This window comes from Xiphias gladius, chromosome 15 (genome assembly GCF_016859285.1).
Source record: "Xiphias gladius isolate SHS-SW01 ecotype Sanya breed wild chromosome 15, ASM1685928v1, whole genome shotgun sequence".
NCBI lineage: Eukaryota > Metazoa > Chordata > Actinopteri > Istiophoriformes > Xiphiidae > Xiphias > Xiphias gladius.
In genome coordinates, this window is record NC_053414.1 from 17,172,214 (window position 1) to 17,195,806 (window position 23,593).

Below are 23,593 nucleotides of genomic sequence, written 5' to 3' on the forward strand. Positions count from 1 at the left end.
TCATTTAAATACTGGGGAGTAAAAGGTTGTCTATAGTTGCTTTGAGTTGAAACAACTGCTCCTATCAAGTAATGAGGGTGGGTGCGTTTGACAAAAGTCTTGTACAATATCTCCACTTGGTGGTGCTCAAAGCTTTTAGGCTCGGTAATTTTACCGACGGGCAACTCTGCATTGTCAGGGTTTTCACATTTGGCCTTGATTTAAAACTTTAAAAATATTCTACCGTCACTTTCAGTGTTGTAACAAAACGATACACATTCAAAGTTTAACATCCATTAAAGTTAAAGTTAAAGTTACAGTATCAGTAATTCTCACTTACAATATTCAGTAACTCTATGTTAGCAGGCTTGCAGTCGATGCTGAAGCAAAGTGTGGAATGCATAATGTTAAACACAAGTGAATATACAATACAGCAATCTGTGTATTTCACACAAAAGCAGGAAGCAGGAACGGCTGAACATTTTCCAGCTGTTATTTAAGAGCTCCAGCACGGTGATAAACTGAATCCAGATCATGTAGCTGTGATGCATGATGACTGCTGGATGTTAAACTGGCACTGGACCTATAACTGCACCCCCAAACACAGATGGCTGGCTATATAAACTCAAAGGGGAGGTTAGAGGCTATCAGTAACCCTTGCAGATCATGAAAATAACGACAGATTCATCAGCAGGCAACAGTATGTTATGGTACTGGTCAAACTAGCAAAAAACACTGTGGTCATTGACGTAGTTATAAAGCAAAATGAAGCCATATTAAATCATGAATCCCTTCTGGAGTAATTAAGACATTTTGTGAAATGCTGGTCAGAGATATTGGTGACAACAAGTCTTGTTTGTGACTGTTCGTCTAATCAGTGCTACTCTGGCTTGGGCTGCAACTTATTCTTCTGTGGCTCGAAGAAGTTTTCAACGATGGCATCGACCAAGTCGTCCAGTTCCTTCTTCAGGTGCGCCACATCACTGTTAGAGACCCGGAGAGAGTGGAGGAAAAATACAAAATGATATAATGAAGTAACTGTGGTGAAATAACTAGGGCTTCTATTTACAGACATTTTGAGCTGAGACAATTAGTTGACCAACAGAAAACTTATGGACAACTAGTTTGAAAAACTATTATTTGTTTAATTGATTCTTTGAGGAAAAATGTCGCAATTTATTGTTCCAACTTCTCCAGTGTGAGAATGTTACTTTTCTCTGTTTCAATGTATTTTGAATATTTTTGGATTTTGGACTGTTGGTCGACCAAAACGACACATAAAGCTGTCCACTTGGGCTTTGGGACATTGTGATTTTTATAGTATAAATGACTGATCAAGAAAATAATTGACAGATTAATTGATGAAGAAGCCTTACAGACATTTGTCACTTATGGAACCTGTCTCAACAGTGACCTACCTGTTACCAGGAGCAGCACAAAGTTCAGTGTAATATTTGATTTTTGGCTCAGTGCCACTGGTCCTCATGGTGGCCACACCCCCGTTGGAGAAGGTAAAGGTGATCATCTGACTGGAACTGGAGGTGGGAAGAACCTGCGAGATGAGAGGAGGGAGTGACAGACGGACAGATGGTCAAACAAGATGGAAGAGTAACTTTTATTTGGAGGAAAACAAAATTTAACATACATGCATTCGAGGCAGCAAAGAGGTGGCCACTACTGCAGCAATAACTCTCATCTGAACAAAAAGGTTTAAATGTTGAACCTGGAAATGTGGGTTAGTGAATATCAGTTCTACGGAATTTCTCCATATCGTCTCAGAGCACTTCACAATCCTTAAAACAATCCCGCTGGTATTTTCATTCATATATAATTTCTGCACACACAATCAATTTCTTCCAGTTTGTCAGTTTCACAGTTATGGTATAAATAGGTTATTGTTGGCCTTTTTCTATCTCAACTGTCTAACAAAGGCGGAGAACGCCCCAAAAAACCCTAATGGCAGACAACATAGAGTAATGTTCTTGCTGTACATAACAAATGATTAATATAACTGCTTGTACGGGCAAAGAAAAACCTAGCAAATGGCAGTGCTCTGGGAGGATGTCCATGTGTGAGTCTGTGCCCTTACAGCCTTCTTATCAGGTTGGTTGCTGTCGTAGCCAGTGGTCAGGTCTCGCACAGCAGAGATGGAGAAGGGACCGCATTTGGTGGGATATGAGTCCTTCTGGCCACCGTGGTTGCGCAGGCGCTCAAACAAGCTGCGGATCACACTCTGGTCATGGCAGATGAAGTAGGAGTTCTTACTGATGTGGTAGCCATACCTGACCATGAGTAGAGAGATTAAAGTGAGTTGAAGGTTTGCAGTTTCAATCTATAGTACATGTCTTAGTAACAGAAATCAAAGTCAGATGAGTGTAACCTGCATAGGTGTGTGTCTTACTCTTCATAGACAGTAGTGAGCTGTTGAGAAAGGCTGGTGTTTTTAGTGGCCAGAAAGGAAATCATCTCTCCTGCTATGGCTGCAGCACTCACCCCGTCCTTGTCCAACACCGAGGGACTACACATATACCCTGCATCATACAGAAACACACAAACACACACACACACACCCACTTTCAGTTCATCCCTGGTATGCGGAAACTTCGCACTGCTGTAGTCACTTGCTTCTTTTACTAACAGTGCGTGCAAAGACAAGTGATTCCAATTACAGCATCATAATCATGTTATGTGGGAATGCTCTAAACTATGTGATGCTGTGTGTGTGTGTGTGTGTGTGTGCGTGTGTGCGTGAGTGAAAGAGAGAGTGAGTAAGCTTCTGTCACGTTAACCCTAAACGATCTTTAACCCACTGCATGGTGTTTGACTGTGGGCATGGCTCAAAAACTACGAATAACTGAGACCAAGGTCCTCAACAAGTCTGACGTTTCCATGCTTTCACTGATTTTAATGATCGAAGTTTTCCTTTAACAAGTAACCAAGACTGTAAAACAAGGTTATGAAACCAGTGTAAATACACTTTAGTAGATTTTGGCTGCTACATGCTTCAGTCTGCTGAACTAGGCTACAAAGGAAACTGCGTTTTGGAGGTGACCCATTGGGGCCCAAACAGGAGAAACTGTTATTCTAAACGTCATGCTGGTTATACTAGTTACACCAGGAGGACATGTGACTCCTGCTGTGATTCTTTCTATACAGGTAAAGCTACTGTTTTAACTTAATTGGAGTGTCTGAAGTGCAGAATTAGTTGATTAATCCCCGAAGGACCAAACATCTTAATTATCTCATTGGATTTTGTGATTAAGGCTGTGAACTACTGGGTGTGATGCGAGCTACCCCCTATGCCCAGGTATAGGTGGGGTGTCAAGTGTAATGTGATGTACTGATAGAATAGTTCATATTACTATAGGAAAAATAGGCAATATTAACTGTATTTTATAGCTAAAAAGTTCAGTTTAAGTGTGGATTATTGTCATCATCACTACAACCTCAAGAGGGTTCCCATCTTACACACCACGCTGTCACACAGCAGGCTGCCACTAAACACACATTTGGCATGATAGAGCGAGGACAAAACATCTTTTGTTGGCAGAGATTTAAAGAGATAAGAGAGGAAACTGCATATTTAGAGTTCTAAAGAAACTTTACCATTCTGTGTATTTTAATTAAAAAAAAAAAAAAAGTTTAAATGAAAAGTGTTTAATAGTGAAAACATTTTAAAATTATTTTTATACATATTTTTTTCATGCTAAGATTTTCCTTTTATTTCATTGAAATATGAATATATACCAAGATAATAAAATATGCTGTGACTTCAATACAGGTGGGTAGTTCTACGTGGCCCAGATTTACTTCCATGCACACTCTCAGCCTGCTGTCTATCATTAAACAAGGTTTCTCAGCAGCCCTCACCCCAGTTTAGATCTTGGGAGCTGGCAGAAAGGAATTGGTTAACACTGAAATAGTTAGTTGTGTTTGGCCGTCGGCTGATCCCGGATAAATTTAATTCACATCAGTACTTTTAGGCAGATCAAATTACCTCAGCTCGTGACATCACGGAGATCATCACGTGCACAAACGTTTATAATGCGATACCACAGAGAAACAATTAGGACTGTAGCTCTGTAATTACGCCACCGGACAACATTCATTTGTGTTTTCGTATCTATGCTTGTGTGCATACCTATGGCCTCCTCAAAGGCAAAGAGAACAGTCTTGCCCTGGTCCAAAAGTTCTCTCGCTCTGTTCCCCATCCACTTGAACCCTGTTAACGTTTCCTGTCCAAACAGTGGTGACAGTAAGCGTAAAGTGTGGTTTTGAAATGTTCACCACAGCAGCATTTGCAATGGTGAAGCCTTCCTATCATAGAGTGCATTTAACAGTAATATTAATATCCATTAGACACACTTTCTTCCCATTTTATCTTAAAATACTCTTACTGGAACCATTTCATGAGCTGCATGGCGACATAAAATCCAGGAGAAAATCATTTCTGATCAGATCAGTTTAGATCTGCTTTTTTGAACACAAACAAAAACAAAAAAACAATTAAAAAAAAAGAAAAAGAAAAATCAAGGGTTTTTTTTTTTATTGTTGAAAGTCATTAAAAACCAAGCACAATGAGCCTTATTTATGCAGATAACACTGTGTATTTAAGTTTGAATGTTGCCCATTAAGCATGATTTGTGGTTTGCTCCTCCGAGGAGTTAACATTTGTATAAAATTACAGTCTTGAATTTGATTGCGTTACCTCAAAGTGGAAGCCCTCCTTCAGAGCGATGGCACGCAGTATCTTGGATGAGACGGTGCTCGACAGCATGTAGAGGTTTTTCACCGCAGCGGCGTCAGAGTTTTGCTGTTTCCAGCAGCGGAACATCCACCAACCAAGCAACGCTCCCAACTCATTACCACTGAACACTCGCCACTGTCCACTGACACGGGGAGAGACATACAGAGACAGGCAGAGGTTATGGAAATGCAAACAAACATGACCTCATTTCCACTGGCACAATATAATGATGTGTTTTATTCAGGGCTGGAGCCTCTTTTGTGGACACTGAGGTCATGTCCTTGACGTGGTTCCCAGAGATTTGAGGGTTTTTTTTAATCAATCGAGAAGGAATTCACAATCTACAATTACTCAAAATTACACATGATGGGCTTTTAAAGATGATTCTTATATTTTGTGGGCTTAACATATTTGAAGTTTTGCTGTTTCTGGCAAAAATAAATAAAATCTGATTTCAATGAAAAAGAGGATTTAGTATTTTCTTCACTAAAATTATTGCATATTCTCGGCAGTGTGGAGAAGGCTTTAAAACTGCATTTCAGCAGAAACTTGCAAAACTTGCAGAGTATATAACTGTATTATTAAAAGAATAATTAAATGTTAAAATAATTATTCAAAATATTTCACAGGCTTTTTTTGGTGGCTAGTTAAAAAAATTCTTAAAAAGGACTGGTTTCCCTGACTCAGGTTTCCCTGACTCATGACCTTAGCATTTCTAACTGGCTCTTTACTAGGTACAGCCTTGATTCAGTCTCCTTAAATCTGCCCAATCAGAGCAGCCGCTGATTCATTTGAGGCATAAAGAACTCTTCTGCAGAGACGTGTGAAATTCTAGCCCAGTGGCTTATGTGGCTGGCCAATTCAACAATGTTAAAGTGTTCGTGGGTGTAATTAGTATAATACAATGAATGCAATATCAAATGCACGCAAACACACACCTCCCCTGCTTCTCAGCAATGGCCAGTCGATCAGCATCAGGATCGTTCGCCAAAACCACAGTGGCCCCCTCCCTCTCTGCCAGTGCAAATGACAATGTCTGCAAAACACACACACACACACACACACACACACACACACACACACACACACACACACACACACACACACACACACACACACACACACACACACACACACACACACAAAATACAACTTCAACCAAAACACAGCATTTACTATACATATGACTGCATGCAATGAGTGCTGGCATCATTGTGTGAATGTTCGGTGCATACCAGGACTCCCTCTCCCTCCTCAGGATTGGGATATTTGACGGTGGGGAATTCGGGGTCTGGATCTTTCTGTTCTTCTACAGCGTATGGAGGGTGAAGGTCAAAAGCCTTGAAAGCTGACTGGACGAACGCATGGCCAACACCGTGCACAGATGTATGCACAATTTTCACCTCCGAACTCTTGTTTATGTCCCTGTAGAGACAGAAGCTGAGGTCAAAGCCTGTGGGTTCTTCTCTAACACAGTTCTACATTTCAGCTCTGTAGTGTCGTATGCCCTGGTATGACCTAAAGTCACTTTGTTAAGGCGTGAAACATGTTAGTCAGAATCAGCTGGTGAACATAGCAGATTATATAGTTCTACAGGATGTCTTTCTATGCCCCCAGGTGTCTTAAATGATGTAAGCTGCTAATAGAGGGTTTTATCTGTGCGAGCACCTGTGGTGACAGTGTCTCTGGATGGCTTTGAAGTAATGTGTATGGATGTCCTGGTAGGGGTCTTTAAGCAAGGGGCTCTTCAGGGCCTCCTCTGCGTCCCAGGACTCAGGCCAAGGCTCCAGGTTCTCCTCTATGGCCTTGGAGATTCCTTGGTCATGAGGAGACACAATCTGGGCGCCGTTCTCCCAGTACACCTGAAACCGAGACAGAGCAGCAAAAGACGGATATGAACAGCAGATGCAACACTGAACAAGACCTAATGAATCCTATAACGCTATCAGCAACCTTCAAATTTTAATCAGGGCCAGAGCCAGAAACAACGCTTATCAAAAACACAGCGACAAATGGTAACTAAGCGAAGCGTTACCTTGTAACCATTGTCCTGTTTGGGGTTGTGAGAGGCAGTCACCATGATACCAGCACACAGACCCAGCTGGGAAACTGTGAAAGGCTGCAGGGAGAAGGAGAGGAACATACTCATTTTCCAATTCGCTCAAAGATCGTACTAGAATCAATCACTCACTGGCCACTTCATTAAGTACGCCTGCACAATGTGATGCAATACAACAGCTCTGCTAGGGAAATTCTTCCATGAATGCATTTTTTGTTAACATTGTCAGAAAGTTGATATTTATACTGAGGATTTAGTTAAAAGTGGCGTTGTACTGGAGTGCATCATATTCGAAGGTGTTTCTAACATTTTGTACAACTCAATTACATACATGAGGGGTAATAAGGTGGCCAGTGAATGTATATAATATATATTTTAAGCACACAATGAGAGAGGAAAAACAAGGAAATGTTAACTGACAATCACGAAACTGTATATGGTTGGAGGTAATTACTAGTAACCAAGTGGCGGTCGTAGAAAAAAATCTCTGTGTGCGTAGATCACCTCAGTCTGTGAGCAGATATTAATTACTTCAGTGTGTGTGTGTGTGTGTGTGTGTGTGTGTATACGGGGACATAAAGTCCAGGTGAAAAATACGTTGATCTTATCTTGACCAATTAAATACTGTGTATTTGTCCGTAAGAAAAGACCAAAATAGGGAGCCTTACTGACTGTACCTAAAATTACACAAACTGAATGAGTAATATACTGTGAGAATGATGAAAGAGGCCAACAGCAAACCTGACTGGCCTCTGATTGGATTGTTCCTAGTTCATGGCTGTTGGCCCGTGGGCCATTCTGCGTTTAAAATGACCAGAAAATAAATTGCTGTAAGGATTCATACCTACAAACGTTGTGTTATCACGGTCACGTTGCAGAGGGAAGACGGGAAGAATGACTGTACTGTTAAGCAACCTGCTGTCAAGGTTCAATCTATGGGCTGCAGTGAGAATGTCTGTAAGGTTTTATGCTTGACTATACAGTATGTGTGTGAGGTATACACATAAAGTCTAACAATTGGACCTTCACAGGTCTTAACCTGGGTATAGCCCGGTGAATCATATGCACATTATGCAACATGTAAAGTACAAAGGCGAAGTGAGCTTTTTGAATGGAATGTGCCCTGTAGTCTCTGTCCCACTGTCACCTGCCCCGCCTAACAAACATGAGACCAGACAAACTGATCCGACAAAGGAATCTGGTTTCTTGAATTTACTTACCATACAAAAATGATTCAAAGCATGCTACAGATGTACACATCAGCAGTAAAATGATACTTCTGTTTTACGCTGTTTCATCATCTCTGTCTGTGCAATGCAATGACCAAAAAAAAAAAAAAAACCCATATGAGGAAAATAATAGAAGTACAAGAGATTACCACAAACGGTGTAGGGGTGATGTCAGAGAAGAGGTGGACAGGAACCCCTCGGCTGATGAAAACAGCTGCAGCCAGGCTGGCAAAATGCTTGCTGCTGCCCCCGCTGGGAGGGTGGGCCCGCGCGTCGTAACCTATCACCACCCCGCGCTCCTTTAGGTTCCCAAAACTCTCCTCCAAGTAGTGACAGAAACCCTGTCAGGGAAGAAAACGTTTGAGGAAATTAAGAGAAAATTTGGATAAGAGGAAGTGTTTAACCTGCAGGGGAGGACGTTTAACAGAAGCAACAGGAAGCTGGTGAGAAAAGCAGCCGCACTGAGATCCTACAATGATGGGTAAAAAGATGGTGACATGTGAGCTACGCAGTCTCAACGGATTTAAACAGCAGAGAACTACAATCTACAATGCATATGTCAGACTTTCCACGTGACTAGATGCTCAATGAGTGGAAACAAAGGAGTTTATCTGTTTACCAACCTGTGTGGTCTGGATGATAGTGAGGTCATTCATACAGGATATACCGGGGCCCATGGCTGCTCTCAGACCTGCTGTGCCAAACTCCATCCTGGAGGAAAAATATTTCTTTAGAGCCTCCACTGCTCCCTCCTTCACCAGGTCCTGCACCATTGACATTGTTTTCAGGTTCTGTGGAAGAAAAACAAAGGAATTAATCCCACATTATTATCTACATTTATTAAAAACTAACGTACAGCTTACAGCTAGAGATCAGGTTAGCAAAGTCACAATAATTTCTAGTGTAAATTCTAAAAAGCCAGTGTTAGTCTAACTTTTTATTTAACTTCTTAGTGCTGACAGGTGGCCGGTTTTTTGGCTCTTATTATGTTTGTGCACAAAAAATTAAGTGTGATTATTATTTTCATTACTGATTACTCTGCCAATTATTATACTGGTGACTTCTTTGGTCAGTAACACATCAGAGAATTGTAAAAGCTGCTAATCGCTACTCCCCAAAGCTCGAGCCGACATATTCAAATGTCTTGTTTTGTCTGACCAACAGTCCAAAACCCCGAAATATTCAGTTTACTATTAGAGGAGACAAAGATAAATAGAAACTACGCACATTTAAAAAAAAAAACAGAATTATTTAATCTTTAGGTGTTGTACTTACTTACTTACTTACTTAATCAATTATCAGAATGTTTGCCAATGAATGCAGTTGAAAATTAGCTGGGTCGCTAACAATGGCACATTTAGAAATATGCTGATTTAAATCCGTTGTCCTTATAAAATGAAGAAAATTAAATGAAACATTTTCCGTCATTCGACTTGATTATCTTGTTTCAGGTTTAATTCAGATAACAATGTCGCCAAAAGAGATAGAAACTACTTTTTGTAGAAAAATTCATGTCTATTTATCAACTGTGGTAGATTTTCTAATTAAAGGAAAAACTTTACCAAAGAACTACCAACAGTAAATACAGTAAGTGGGTTCACATGACGCTTCCTGTTAAAATGGTCCACTGAGCGAGCTCCCCTAATGCAGTTATGTACTTTGGTCAGGGGGGCGGACGCATGTCAGTCTGATTACACGTGTGTATCTGCTGAAATGATCATCCTGTGACTGAGCCTTTTCTGAAATTAATGAAATTAATAATGATCAGTATATCAGCCTGTAGGGAGGAAGTCCATTGTTGTGAGAGGAGACGTGGCATGTGAAGCTTTTATATTTGTGTAATGCATTTACAGATAAGATTTTCCTCCACGGTAATTACATAAACCTATACTCAGAGAAGGTCATGTTTTATTTTACAGGTCTGTTATTTCCAAATATTTTCCTTGGAAGCTCCCACAAAGATCTTTGTGATTTAGGAGTAAAAGGGCACAAAAAAAAAGGGAAACTTCCCATGACGAACTTCTCCCTTTTGACCCTAGTTAAGATTCATTTAGTATTAAAAGCTTTATTTTCAGTATATGCTGGATTGTTGTCTACTTGCCTGTAGACAAATTTTTTTGCATGTTCAACTAAACTGACTAAAACCCCTTCAAAGTTGAACTCGAAATTAACTGACAACTTAACACTATTGTCCTCTTCACTAGTGCCAGATTACACGGTCTTTTCCAAGATTTTAGAAATATTAGGAAATTACAGACCTGCAAAATAAAGCATTACCGCAGAGTAAAACAAAGTTTCATTGATCAAGACCCATTTATGGAGGACCAGCCACTGCCTATCGTTTTACTCCCGCAGTGCATATTGCAACGTCAGTTACATTTTCAGTGAGTTAGTCATTTTTTTTTTCCACCGTTGTTTACAGTTGAATATCCTTCCTAGTTGTCGCGAGTTATAGACAATCGTACATTATTCCTACAGAGAGTCCCCGCTACACACTGCGAAGTCACGGCTCGACTTAAAACTGAATAACTTACATGGCGCCAGGCAACATTTGATGAATTTCGCTGCCCAACTGCAGCACGGGATTGCCTCAGCGCGTTGAGCTAGGTCGCTAGCTGTCAGCTTACCCTGTCATGCTGCAGCCACTGCTTGACAGCCTGGTCCAGCTCGGTGTCGCCGGCTAAGGCCGAACCGTTTTCCATCCCTCTTCTTCGCGCAGCGTCCAGAGACAGTCCGGCTCACTGGCTTATGGTCATACGAGGCGAATACTGTCACCCTGAAAGCCTTTTCCCGGCGCGACGCGGAAAATGCAGGAGAGGACGTGGGCGGTCGGATGTCCGGGGGGTGGGCGGGGCGTGGCGGGGGAGGGGGGCGCGACGTGGTGCGTCACGAGTTTCTCATCTGATGCCTTCAGGGGCCGCCGCAAATGTGGCAACTACTGAGTGATAAGGTCTCCACTGGCAGAGGGTTTCGGTGTTCTCGAGGGAAATGGCGGATTAATTAACGGGGGGCAAGTAATTGTAGCATGAAAGAAAGTTTGGGCACCCTACTAAGTCAGTACTTTGTAACTCAGCGTTTGGCGGAAATCAGAGCCTGCAAACGCTTTTGAAAACAACTGTATAGGAGATAACAGCACCTCCACCAACTATAAAATTTTGATTATACTTAAGTAATGATAATCAATAAATTATATGTAATAATATAACTCTGCCCTAAGATTTATTTTACTTTTTAAAATATTAGGTAAATTATTCTGATGATACTATTGTTCTTTTACTTTATCTCTAGATAAAGTGATCACTAATAAAGCAACGACATTATCAGCAGTGAGACTAATTTATGACACCGGTGCTGCGGAACAGTGAACGAATAACTGAATTTGAGGAGTTTTATAGCATTACTTTGAAAGCTGCCTCTAATTGAATTTTTAATTATGATGGCAGTGCCAAACATCCTCAGCCCAGACTAAGATAACATACATATCTATTTCAAAAGAAAGACATTTAGTGACTGGAACCAAATGATTTTAATGTGTCATCTAAATAAATTATACAACAGAGACTGCAAAGTGGATTATCAGTGAAAAATTAAAAAGTTGTCCAGTAACCAAATGGCAACAAGATTGAGAAGAAGCGCACAGCTGAAGCAACTGATTTCTCTTCCTGAATGAGAGAACTAATAAGTCAGACAGAGCATATTCAAGTTTTATTTTTTCCCCACAAACTTTGAGTAACCAGTATTTATGATATCATAAATCAATAAATGGTATTAAAGTTTCGCCATGTTATAACCACAACAAATAAGACAAATATCTGAATTTAAATAATGGATGGTTAAAAGTTAATATTGTCAGGGCTGCATGCCATTGATGCATGCTATCCACATCACACAAGTACTGGTGAAGTGACAAATCTGCAGATTTGCATCAATTATATGTAATAAACATATTTACAGTATGTCCATATATTTAGATAATTTACAAATTAATGAGTGTTATAGAAAGAAAAAAGACATCTCTTCACTTCTAAATGAAAAAAAGGACAGTTTTAAGAATATACCATCCTTTGGTTCCAACAGCAGCAACGACTTTAAAATGACTGTATGCTCAGAGCGGAGGCACTAGGAAATTCTCTTACTCTACTTCAAAGAGTAGAGTCTGTTTTTAATTCAAATTTTCAATGTGCAGAAATCAATGTGGACAAAGAAATTTAAAAATATGATGACCATGGCTACAACAGCCTTATTCTAATCATTACCTATTAAATAATCTGCTGTAAACACTGTAGGTTGATGCAGGTAACTTATTCACTGTCTCTTTTTGTCTATTAAGTGATGTAAGTTATTCTGTTTAATTGAGAATGCCCAGTGGAAATGACGTGTTCTCTAACAAAATTATTAATGAACTAACTGTATGAACTCTGAACTTGGTTGTTGTACTAAAATGTCCTTCTCCGAGCTTATTAAGAGAAACTGAAACAATTCTGAAATGTTGAAACAATTTTGAAATCTGAAATTGATGCTTCAGTTTGAATAGGGGCTGTAAGTCTCACGCTGACCACAGGGTGAAACTGGGAAAAGGCAGCTCAGAGCACAGGATCAAACCCAACAGGCCGTTTTCACAGCTCAAATATTGACATATTGACATATTGTCATAGTAGGAAAAGCACAGATATTATATATCTGATAAAATTAAGGGTAGGTTCAGTATTTTTAAAGGCTGACTTATAGCAGTACTCAGGTGCGTATGTAAACATAGGAACAACATTTGCTTGCTTTGTTAAAATGATCCCTGCCTCAAGTGCTTCCAATGTAAGTGATGGGGAATAAAATCTGCAGTCCTTATTTTGTGCAAAAATGAATTCAGAAGTTTATCTAAAACTAATATGAGGCTTCAACAGTTTGAGTTAGACAAACCAAGTAGATACGGTATCTTCCAAAGTTACTGCCATTATAGTACAAAGTTCCCTCCTTTTGTTTCCCTGGCCAGTGTTTCCCTGTTCAGCTGAGTCTAACTTTGAAAGAAATCCACTCAATTTGTCTATCTCAAACTCCTGAAGCCTCATATTATGTTCAGATAAACTTAGGAATACATCTCTGCACGAAATGAGGACTGTGAATTTTGTCCCCCATCCCTTACATTGAAAGTGCATAAACAATGTTTCAACGTTCATATGGACACATAGCTATTGTTTTAAGGCAGATTTGAAAAACTGTGGACCTGTCCTTTAATGATGTCTCCATTCTATTCAAGTGTCCCACTAAGCCATGACAATGTGACAGTGAGACAACATGCACAATACCAGGACCCTGAAAATGAAGCTCCTAAACTGAATTCAGTCATAATTAATTTTATTATTTGAATCCGTGCTTTTCCTGCCATGACATGTCAAAATGTCTTTCTTTAAAAAAAAAAAAAGGCCTATGAACCCCCAAAGCAGAAGACTTTTGCAGTGAGACCTGAGTCATGTCTCTAAACGTCACGAACCCATAACTACCGGTCGTAAAGATCACAGCACTGACAGCCTCTGACACCCACACCTCACACATACTGATGCTATCTGTTGCGTTTACGCTGTTTGATGATAAACAGGTTCTCATCCGTTGGGTACATCGGTGCAGCGGATTTTTTGTCAGCAATCCTCCGGACTCGATTTCTCCTCTTCTTCCTCTTCTCTCGGTTCTCTTGCTTTGACTCTGACCCCTGCATCGCACCAGTCACAGTCCAAAAGAGGTGGTCTGGTCTGCTGTTTCTGTGTCCCTCTGGTGCTACTTCCTTTGTTTTCTTCATCCTTTTCCTCTTCATCTTCTTCTTCTCCATGTTATCTCCTTTGCCTCCTCCTCTGGGAAAGTCATCTGCTTCATCCAAAATGAGTTTAGTTGGTGGGAGAGGGTCTCTTGAGGTGGGCACTGGTCTCTTGGCTTTCCACGGTTTCACATTACCAGTGCTTTCCTGCTGTTTGTACTTGCCGAACTTATTGGTTTTGGGTGTTGTGTCCCTAAAGTCACTGTCTCTAAAAAAGATATGGCTGGGACTGGGTTTGTGGTTGTTAGGGGTTTGGTGAGGTGTGTGGTTAGGCTGGTGGTAGCTTTTGTGATGGCTGATTTTCTGTTTCTTCTTCGGCGGTCCTGGAGTGACAGGGGTCTGAGAGGTGGTGGGGACATAGCCATTTTTCTTCAGGTCTGGGGGAAGCAGAAGCAAAAAAGATTTAATGACTTATTTTATCTTTTTTCTCCTCGTGCAGGGATGTTGTCACAGCACGATGGGCAACATGAGCCCAAGTGAGATCAGACAAAAACTCACTGAACTCAAAATCAGTGAGATTGTTAACCATACTTAGTCATGTTGAAAACAGGATGCTTTTCACTTTGAGTGTTAGATGAGAAGATTGATACCGCTCTCATGTCTGTGTGAGAGGTGTTATCAGTCTTCTCCTGTAACCTTCAGCAAGAAAGCGAATAGGCATATTTCCCAAAATGTCGAACTATTCCATTAAGCATTCGCTCAAAGTGCCTGAGCTCTGCTATTTTTTACTGAATTAGAGCAATAGTGACATATTGCATCTTGCTTTTGTTTTTTTCTTTTAGATTACTTTAGTGACTATATGCAAGTGTTTGAGGGCAATCACTTTAAAATAAAATGTAATTTTTCCACTGCATTGAAAACATAACAAACCATGACTCCTAAACCAACGCACACACTCTATCAAACTTTTAATTTTGTGCACAATTACACCCCTAATATAAACACGGCAGTTTTTTAGATTTGCTCGAAGGCCAAAGCAGAACAGATGTTTGTGTCCGTGACTTACCTTTAACCTTCAGCTTTATCCTGTGTTGTCTGCGGTTAATGTCCTCCACAGTGTCGTAGTGGTTGATGAATGGGATGCTGGCATACACCCCGCTGAACATCCTCTGCCGTGTACACACCTGAGGGAAAACGCACACAAATGCACAGATCACATAAAAAGAAGACGAAAAAAATTATAATTATCAGTGATGCGTGGCATCACGTGATAAAAATGTGGACAGAAATACACAGAGGATGAGGACAAAGACAGCATGTGATGAAAAGAAAAGAAAAAAAAAAAAGAAAAAAAAAATTTCACCATTTTCTACAAAAAGTTGGTTATTAAATGAATGAATAGTGGTGAGAATGGAACTTTTTCAACAGTGATTTGTCCTGCGCTCTACCAGCATCTTAAAGAAATGTTTTATTTTGTACAGGAGTAAAGAAACTTTTAAATCAATTTTATACTTTGAACAGTTCCTGCTCACATTTTCTGCCATCATTCTGGGTTTCCTTTTGGTCTACAGGCCAGAAAGAAGTATGCAAAATGGCAAGCCGTTACATAAAAACTATAGTTTGCTACTCACATGGCCAAAGTGTCCTTTCCTGGAGCAGTTGTAGCAGTAGGCAGGAGATCGACCGTTGTCCTCTCCCTGCTGCTTTACAGGAGGACCTCTCTTAGTCTAAATACAGAATAAGAATATTTAAAAAGCTCGTTACTACAAATCCAATACTTTTTATATAAATTCAAAATCTTTTTATCCCTGTGAACATGATGAATACAAAATAACAGTGGTTTAACCTTCCATTTGTCTTTCATTTTCCCTCTTCTCTGCCATCATTCCCATGCTCTCTATTGATACGGGCTGCTGTGTATTGTACAGTGAATATGGGTGCTGATATAAACCTGTGATTACCGGGGCTATAGTTAGAGGCCTGTAATGACCCTGTATGATAAGTAACCTTCTGTGTGTGTGTGTGTGTGTGTGTGTGTGTGTGTGTGTGTGTGTGTGTTTCTGTGTGTGTGTTGGACGGAGGGTCCTGTCCCCTATGGGCCAGTGTTCTGAAAGCCTCCATGCTCCAGTGCCCACAGCAAATATACACTGATAAAGAGAGGGAGAGAAAGAGAGAGAGAGAGAGAGAAAGGGGGAGAGAGGAGACACAGGCACAATGCATTTACTTCTGTCAAACACACACCATGCCATTCTCTAACACACACACACACACACACACACACACACACACACACACACACACACACACACACACACACACACACACACACACACACACACACACAGCTGCACGCACCTTAACACTCATCTAAGGTGCCCCCTCCTTCCTCTCTCAGCCCTGATTCCAAGATTACAAATGATTTGTGCCCCATGTCATTTCTTAAACATAGCTTAGCTAACTTCCCCCCCTTTTCTTCTCCTCTCCCTTCCTCATCCTTCCCTACTACTCTACTCCCACTCTTCTCTCCTCCCTCTCTCTCTCCCTACTCTCTTTCCGCTTTTTTCAGCCAGAAAGCTTATTGCTGAGTAAGGTAGTCAGCAGAAAGGATGAATGCTAAGGCCCCGCTCCATCAGGCCATCCAGGAGATCACAGCCAGGAGATCACTAGGCACACATACACACAGGCATCAGCATACCAGGCACACATGCAGCACACACACACACACACACACACACACACACACACACACACACACACACACACACACACAGTAACACACACACACTCAAGCACAAACACACACACATGTACACCCTAAGGAGATCACAGTCCCCGTTTCAAGCCCCCCGACCTCCACCCTTCCTGCCCCTCTTCCCATTCATCTCTCATGTAAATTGGATGTAGGTCTCCCTCTGTCTCTCCCTCCCTGACCTTGGGCTTGTGTTATCTGCACATTCTCTGATCCAGCACATAGACAGAATGAATGAGGGGGGGGGAGAGAGAGAGAGAGAGAGAGAGAGAGAGAGAGAGAAGAAATGAAATCCCCTCCTATTCTCCCATCAACCTGTGATAGTTGTCTGAAAACCTGGAGTGAATGTGTGCATGTATGCGTGTGTATGTGAGGAGTTGTCTGCCTCATACAATATTAATTAACTGGATGAACCTTCATCCCTCTCTCATTCCCGCTCTCTGTTTTCATCCAGCGCCTCCTATCAGGGGCATCTAAATAGCTAACAGGGTGAGGGCCTGAGGGATCAAATCAGTTTGGGGTCTCTTTCTTTCTCTCTTTCTCAGGGATTTGGAGAGGACTCCTAGAAACCCTGGCTGTGCAGTGAAAGTCAACAGAATAGAGGCATACTTTTTGGGCGTGGATTTTGCGAGTTGAGCATCGATTCAGCATCAAATTTGCATCTTTGCATCTTTGTAAAAGCATGAAGCATTTTGTGATTGTGGTTTTCTGAATGGAGGGGAAAATGGCAAATCCAACTCCCTACTAATGGTTCATTCATATGATGGTGGTTCGAGGCTCAACAAACATTTGTTTGGGTCAGGCATCAACCTGGATCTATACACCTGACTAACTCTGATTTTCCAATGGGATAAACACGGCAATTGTTCTGAAAAGGTCACATATCCTAAAATATCCACCAAAATCAGTTTCTGATTGAATTCAAGAAGAGAAGCAGGCTCTGCCTTTGCAAAGTCATGCATTACTTTACTGTATATCTACATCACTTGATTTGAATAGTTGTTGACACCATTAGGGGGCTTTCAAAGGCAGCGAGTCACATCATCATCTTAACAGCCTACTGAATGCTTCTGCTTCCAGCTGAATCTCAGTGGATGTTTTCCAGACTGAAAATTCATCGAATGAAATTTTAAAAATAAGAGGCTTTAAAACTTAACATTGTAAGTCTGTCGTTGTGATGACTGACAAACCTATGTCTGTACGTGACCCCTCGTTTCCAATTGCTAATGCCTACTGGCTGTAAAAAGATCAGCCAATGAGTATTTTTTTTTTTTCGTTTTATTTTTAGAGGCCTGAAGCCATAAAATTATGTAGTAATTTGCTAGAAAAAAGGCAAACTATACAAATGTCTGAAAACATTCTGTGAAGCAGAAATATGTTTTTTCTGGCTCCCACCCTGTTAACCACCTCCTAACCCCTCAGATTTATCTTGCGACTTCTTGTGTGGGTCCTGACCCTCAGGTTGGAAACCACTGACCTATACTATGGCTACAGGGCACCCATTGGTTGGGTTAGCAGTAATGCTTCAGCTGTTTTATTTGCTGTTGTTGTCTGTAGCATCTCATGTCTGAGTAATGATTCATTCCTGCTGAGGTGAAGTCAAAGACTGTTTCCATTATGGTTGGCAATTAAGTTGTGTTGAATTGCTTAGCATTTGGACTTGTGGGGGTTTTTACAATTTTCATTCTGGCCCCAGAGTGAACGCCTATTAAAACCACTATGTACGGGGCAGGGCAGAACCACTATGGGGAAAAAAAAAACTTTTATAAACTTTTAATGATTTAATCCTGTGTCATGCTTCAGTTTTATGCCTAACACTGTCCCTGTTACATGCATCTTATTGTTCATTTTATTTTATTTCTTTTTATAGTTTGTCTTTGCATGTCAACATGCCATATTGGATTTTTTTTCTTTTTCTTCTTCTTCTTCTGTCTTGTTTTGTGAATTTTCGGATAAGTGTACGGGTATGTTGTTCATGACAGAAATCAAATCTTATCTAATCTAATAAAAATAGTAAAGCTACACTTTACCAACTTTCCCTAAAGGCCCTAACCTGCTCATTCATAAACTTGCTTGACAGACACTTCACAGCGTGGGAGGCTGCATTAAAAACATCTTTCTGTGTTTAACTAGCTGTCCTGTGAGTGCAGAGACAGCAGGAGATATCCGAGTCTGATCTACTACCTGCTGATATGACATGAAGAGCTTCTGAAACTGTTCACAGACACTTTGCCAGCCAGACAAAAAAAGGACTGAAGCTGGGGAGAGGACTGATGATTTAGGATGTGTGTGTGAGTGTGCGTGTGTATAGGAGGGTGTTTGAGAAGGTCCTAAGGGCTTTGCTGTGTGGACACAGACAACCAGCCATCCGTGGCCTCTCATGCATACACACACGGACACATGAACACACTCTGTCTCCCTCTCTCACACACACACAAACACACATACACACACACACACAACTGTGTTTTCCCACAGTTGTCCCAACACATACACTGTGTCTCTCTAAGCCTTGCTCTCCTCTGCTCCTTGCCTTAGCTGGTGGTGGCAAAGCCGTGATAATCCTTTGGCCAACACAAAGCTCAGACTGTTACTGACTACAATCTGAAGGAACACACACACACACACACACACACACACACACACACACACACACACACACACACACACACACACACACACACACACACACACACACACACAAGCCTGTTTGCTTCTTGGATTGTGTTTGATAACCGTGTGTGTGTGTGTGTGTGTGTGTGTGTGTGTGTGTGTGTGTATGTATGTATGTATGTATGTATGTGTGAGAGTGTGTGTGTGTGTGTGTGGGTCTGGGGGGGGGGGGGGTCTGAACAGTAAGGGGTGGGGGGAGTGTGGGGGCCGTTTTGCATATGTTATTGCAGCAATGGGGAGAGGTTTGCATATGTTACCGGACTCACTCGGGACCAACTCTGCATGCTTTATCATAGGAAACAGCCTCGCACACAACACAAGACTACTGGGCTCATACCAAAACCAACAGACCTTTGTGGTGTGTGAGCGTGCAACATGCCAGTATGTACATATTAGGGTAACATGGCGGGTTAATTAGACAGTTGTGAATTGAAGAGATGAAATGGCTATAAGGTGAACATCCACTCAAACAGAATGGGAAAAAGGAGCAGCAGACCTAACCATTAATCCTCTTATTTTCATGTGGGAATTTGAACTGTGCTATTTCCAAAATTGTGAAGAAATTAATTATAGTGTTTACTCTCACTCATGAACAGGAACCAGAAAATCAATCATGCTTCAGAGGCCGTTTAAGGTGGAGGTGTGCATGTGTGCCGTTAGGGAAGTTGGGGGGGGGTTCCTCTAAATAACCAGATGTGATTCCAGCCCCCCTTTGTGTCTGCCAGTTCACAAAGACTGAGACCGAAGCCCTAACCCCGCGCCTGCGAGGACTCACACTCAAACACAGTCTAATTCCCAGAGGCTCTTCCTATCTCTTCCTGTCAGTCAGTCAATCAGTCTGAAGACAATCAGTAGGAGTCCTGATTTTCTTTAGAGAGAGAAAATGCTCCTGGAATGTAATGATAATGTGATGCAGGGGTGAAAGGCGGTGGGTTGCCACCACTGGAGAAAACCCCCCATTTGGGGCAGTGACTTGAGGTAATCTGGTCACACCGTGGAAGGCGGAACAGAGGATACAAGCTAATCTATTCAAATCTAGGTCTAAGTTATTCAATTTCTATTCTTAGCATTTGCTGCTGAGTTCAGAGGCTTCCTTCTAGTGTGGCCAGAGCAAGGCCATGTTTTACAGGAAAGATATTACCCACTTTATTCCCAGCAATTAGACAGAGCCAACACATTTGGACATAAGAGACAGGGATTTAGACTTACTATATACAGATGGACTGAGTCTCTTATGCCCTGGTCAGGATGTTAAACCCTGATTTTACATCTCAGCCAACCAATCACACACAGGCAGACAGAAACACACACTTCCACACACCCACACACCAAAATCGACACCATCCAGCTAAGCGGAAAGGCACAAAGACCTGCAAAGCCTGCAAGACCTCTGATAACACTGCACGTGTGCGTGTGAGTGAGTGTGTGACTATGTCGGTGTGTGTGTGTGTATTTGTCTGTACATTCCTATGGTTCCCGAGGGCAGTGTCCCTGTCCTCCTGAGTTATGACAGTCAACTATACGCAAGGTTTGATGAGGATCTGTCGAAATTTTTTATGTTTTTATTTTTCTTAAATACTCTTGTTTTTGTTATTATTGATACAGTTTGTTACATTTTTACTACACAAAAAATTCTTATAGGGCTGCAACTAAAATATTTTCATTAGTGATTAATCTGCAGATTATTTCCTCGATTTATTGATGAATAGTTTGGTCTATTAAATGTCAGGAATCTGTGAAAAATGTCCATCACAATTTCCCAGTAACATCATCAGATTGACTGTGTGATCCAATGAACAGTCCGAAAGCCCAAAATATTGCAATTTAAAATGATATAAAAAAAAACAGAGAAAAGTAGAAAATAATCACATTTAAGAAGCTAATACCAGATCAAACAATTGATTAGTAGTCAGTTATTGAAACTAATTTGTCAGTTCTTACTTGTAATTTGTTCATTCTCTTCTGTTCTTTATTTTGTTCTGAATCTGTTTTTATGTGTCTATTTTTATCATACTTCAAGACAGATTTGCCATGTTGGACATTAAAGAATGAACTAAACTGAGTGTTTCTGAGCTGCGTATAAGACTGAGAGTAAGAAAGATACTGTGGAAATTAATATCTTCCAGTTAACTATCATTAACTGTAATTTTCTGCACTGCTTTCCTCCTTCATGAACTGTACTAACAAAACGGAATTTCCTTTCTTTGCCGTGATGCCTTTTAGCTGGTAATAAAACTAGAGTGAAGAGACAAAATACACATTTTCATTTTTTATAAATGTAAAAAAGGTAAATTTTCTGTTACAAATGTACCTTCTCCTATCCCCTCTGCCGTTGGTGCATCAGTCTGAGGTAGAATAAAGAGTTGAGTGCCTTTTGACACGGCAGAGGTGAGAAGACTGGAAAAGTCTGTACTGTACAATGATGAGACAGCAAAAACAACTCGCTGAATGGATGTGGATTTAAAGGATTTTTACAGAGGAATGACAAAAAGAGGTCGGCCACACAGAAGGAAGGACAGAACAAGAGTTGGAATAAAACTTAAACTTGTCATTTCAAGTTCGGCAGAAAGAACGGAAGAGTTAAAGCCATTATGGCTCATTATTATATGAATTATTTGAGAGGTTTAACTGTTACGATTGAAGAGCGGAGATGTAAATAAACTTTTACTCGTGTAAGAGTGTTTCTCAATATAGAGACTTATTATTTTGTTCTTTTTTTTGGCTGGTTTTTGTTTTGCTTTTTATGTTTTTGGTGTGTGTACTATTTATGTATATTGTCAATACAAATACCCAATAATGGGATTTGTAAAATTAGCAATTTAAATTCAAAAGCTACGGCCACTTTAATCCGTAACCTGACACCAGATAAATTATACTCCAGGTGTTATTCTGAAAATGGTTGGAGGGATCAACATTAACTCTGCAAAGATAGTGTGTCCGTGAAACTGCTGGAGCTCAAAAAGCAACGATAACATCCCATAGATGTACAATACAACGTGTATACATATCAAACTTCCACTAAGAACTTCCCTTCATCGGGTGCTGGATTAGAGTGCAGTTCCCTGTTCGATCACTGAGGGGGGCTCTGACTCCACACAACATGCCGGAAAGGTCCCACAACAACTTCAGCCAAGGCCTATGCCAGCTGCTGAAGTGAGTCTGGGTGATGTAGGAGGAAAGATGCACTCTCTCATAAGTATTAACTAACACGGGAAAACACATGTAAACAAACACTAATTCTTTGTGATATAAGTCTGTAGAGAGAAAAAAAAAACTTTTTTTCTTATCCAGAGAATTGTCATGCCTTGTGCTTTGTCACCTGATTGGGGCACTGGGAAGGACAAACATTTTCCGCTTCAGCTTAATGTACTGGTCATTTTTTTGTTTGAAAGAAACCAGTTCTATGACAAGAGAAATGTTCTCAAGCTGCTTGTTTGGAGCTGGTCTTGTGCTGCAATTCACCAAGAACCATAATAAGTCAGCAGGGCAAACAATGAACCAGGAACACAATGTACCAGACACATTCACAGAAGTCGTTCCTAGTTAAACAGTTAAACTGGATACACGACTGACATCATGTCTCCTTCAAGATTTGTACAGGAGCAAAAATAAATCCAATTGCTCTATGTTATTGAAGAAATACACAAACCAGTTTCTAAACTTCATTTGTAGAAAATATGATTAAAATACATAATTTTCAAATATAAAGTGCGATTACAATATCTTCCAAAAATGTTAAAATTAAAAATTGAATTAAAATCTGTAAAATTACAGCAATGCACTATAGACACCATGTTTTTGTATTTCCACTATTGGGTCAAGTACATATATGAACACATACATGTAAACATGCTAATACTACATTCACTCTGAACATCCATAATGTATCCATAATGTAATGAATGTTAATGTAATGAATGAAAGAAGTTAAATTCCACCTCTACAGAACAATAAAGAACAATTTCATGAAAACAGCTTGAACACAACAGTGACATCTCCTGCAGCTACGTGCTAGGTGAACATTTGTTCCTTAAACAGGAAATTAAAAAATAAAATGTAATATGAAACAAAGGACCTTGTTTCAAGTTTCATTACCTGAGGACGGTAAATTTTACACCTCCTGATGGGTATCTTAAGGCTGGACATAACAGTGACATTGCAAAGGATTTAGGCTCTTAGTGCCTAATCTGAGCTAGGATACTTGACTATGACTATTTGCAAGTGTCATATCCATGAAACATTATTTTGTTCAACCAACAAAAGTGGAGGAAAAAGAAATGGGGAATGTTGAATTATACAGACTTAATATTTTAATACTGTGAGCACATTATGCATAATTTGTGCTTTAATTTGACATGGACAAACTCAGGGCTTACTTTCTCAAAAATACTTTTTTTTCCCCAAAAGAAATGTA

At 40.5% G+C, this 23,593-nt stretch overlaps 2 protein-coding genes across 2 annotated transcripts in view; both read right to left on the reverse strand.

The window, feature by feature from the left end:
• Positions 1–403: 403 nt before the first annotated feature.
• Positions 404–10,850, reverse strand: pgm2 (phosphoglucomutase 2). Its single transcript, XM_040147291.1, has 13 exons — positions 10,642–10,850; positions 8,638–8,805; positions 8,164–8,355; positions 6,762–6,845; positions 6,395–6,588; positions 5,962–6,151; positions 5,665–5,762; positions 4,688–4,868; positions 4,121–4,214; positions 2,381–2,510; positions 2,069–2,261; positions 1,398–1,531; positions 404–962 (listed from the first exon to the last, which is right to left on the reverse strand). The coding sequence occupies exons 1-13, from the start codon at positions 10,714–10,716 to the stop codon at positions 860–862; spliced, it is 1,836 nt and encodes a 611-aa protein (XP_040003225.1). The 5' UTR covers positions 10,717–10,850; the 3' UTR covers positions 404–859.
• Positions 10,851–12,655: 1,805 nt separating this feature from the next.
• Positions 12,656–23,593, reverse strand: part of zcchc7 (zinc finger, CCHC domain containing 7) — a 53,111-nt gene continuing 42,173 nt past the window's right edge. The window contains exons 8-10 of the mRNA XM_040146971.1: positions 15,389–15,484; positions 14,824–14,941; positions 12,656–14,194 (exon numbers count right to left, since the gene is read on the reverse strand). Of these exons, the coding sequence (XP_040002905.1) occupies positions 13,569–14,194; positions 14,824–14,941; positions 15,389–15,484 (840 nt within the window). The 3' untranslated portion in view covers positions 12,656–13,568. The remainder of the gene's footprint in view (positions 14,195–14,823; positions 14,942–15,388; positions 15,485–23,593) is intronic.

Excerpts from the sequence above, each read along its gene's own strand:
- pgm2 (XM_040147291.1), bottom strand. The coding sequence starts at position 10,716 with ATGGAAAACGGTTCGGCCTTAGCCGGCGACACCGAGCTGGACCAGGCT. Across the intron at positions 6,152-6,394 it reads CAGAGACACTGTCACCACAG|GGACATAAACAAGAGTTCGG; the intron begins GTGCTCGCACAG and ends CTGTCTCTACAG. Across the intron at positions 5,763-5,961 it reads AGGAGGGAGAGGGAGTCCTG|ACATTGTCATTTGCACTGGC; the intron begins GTATGCACCGAA and ends TGTGTTTTGCAG.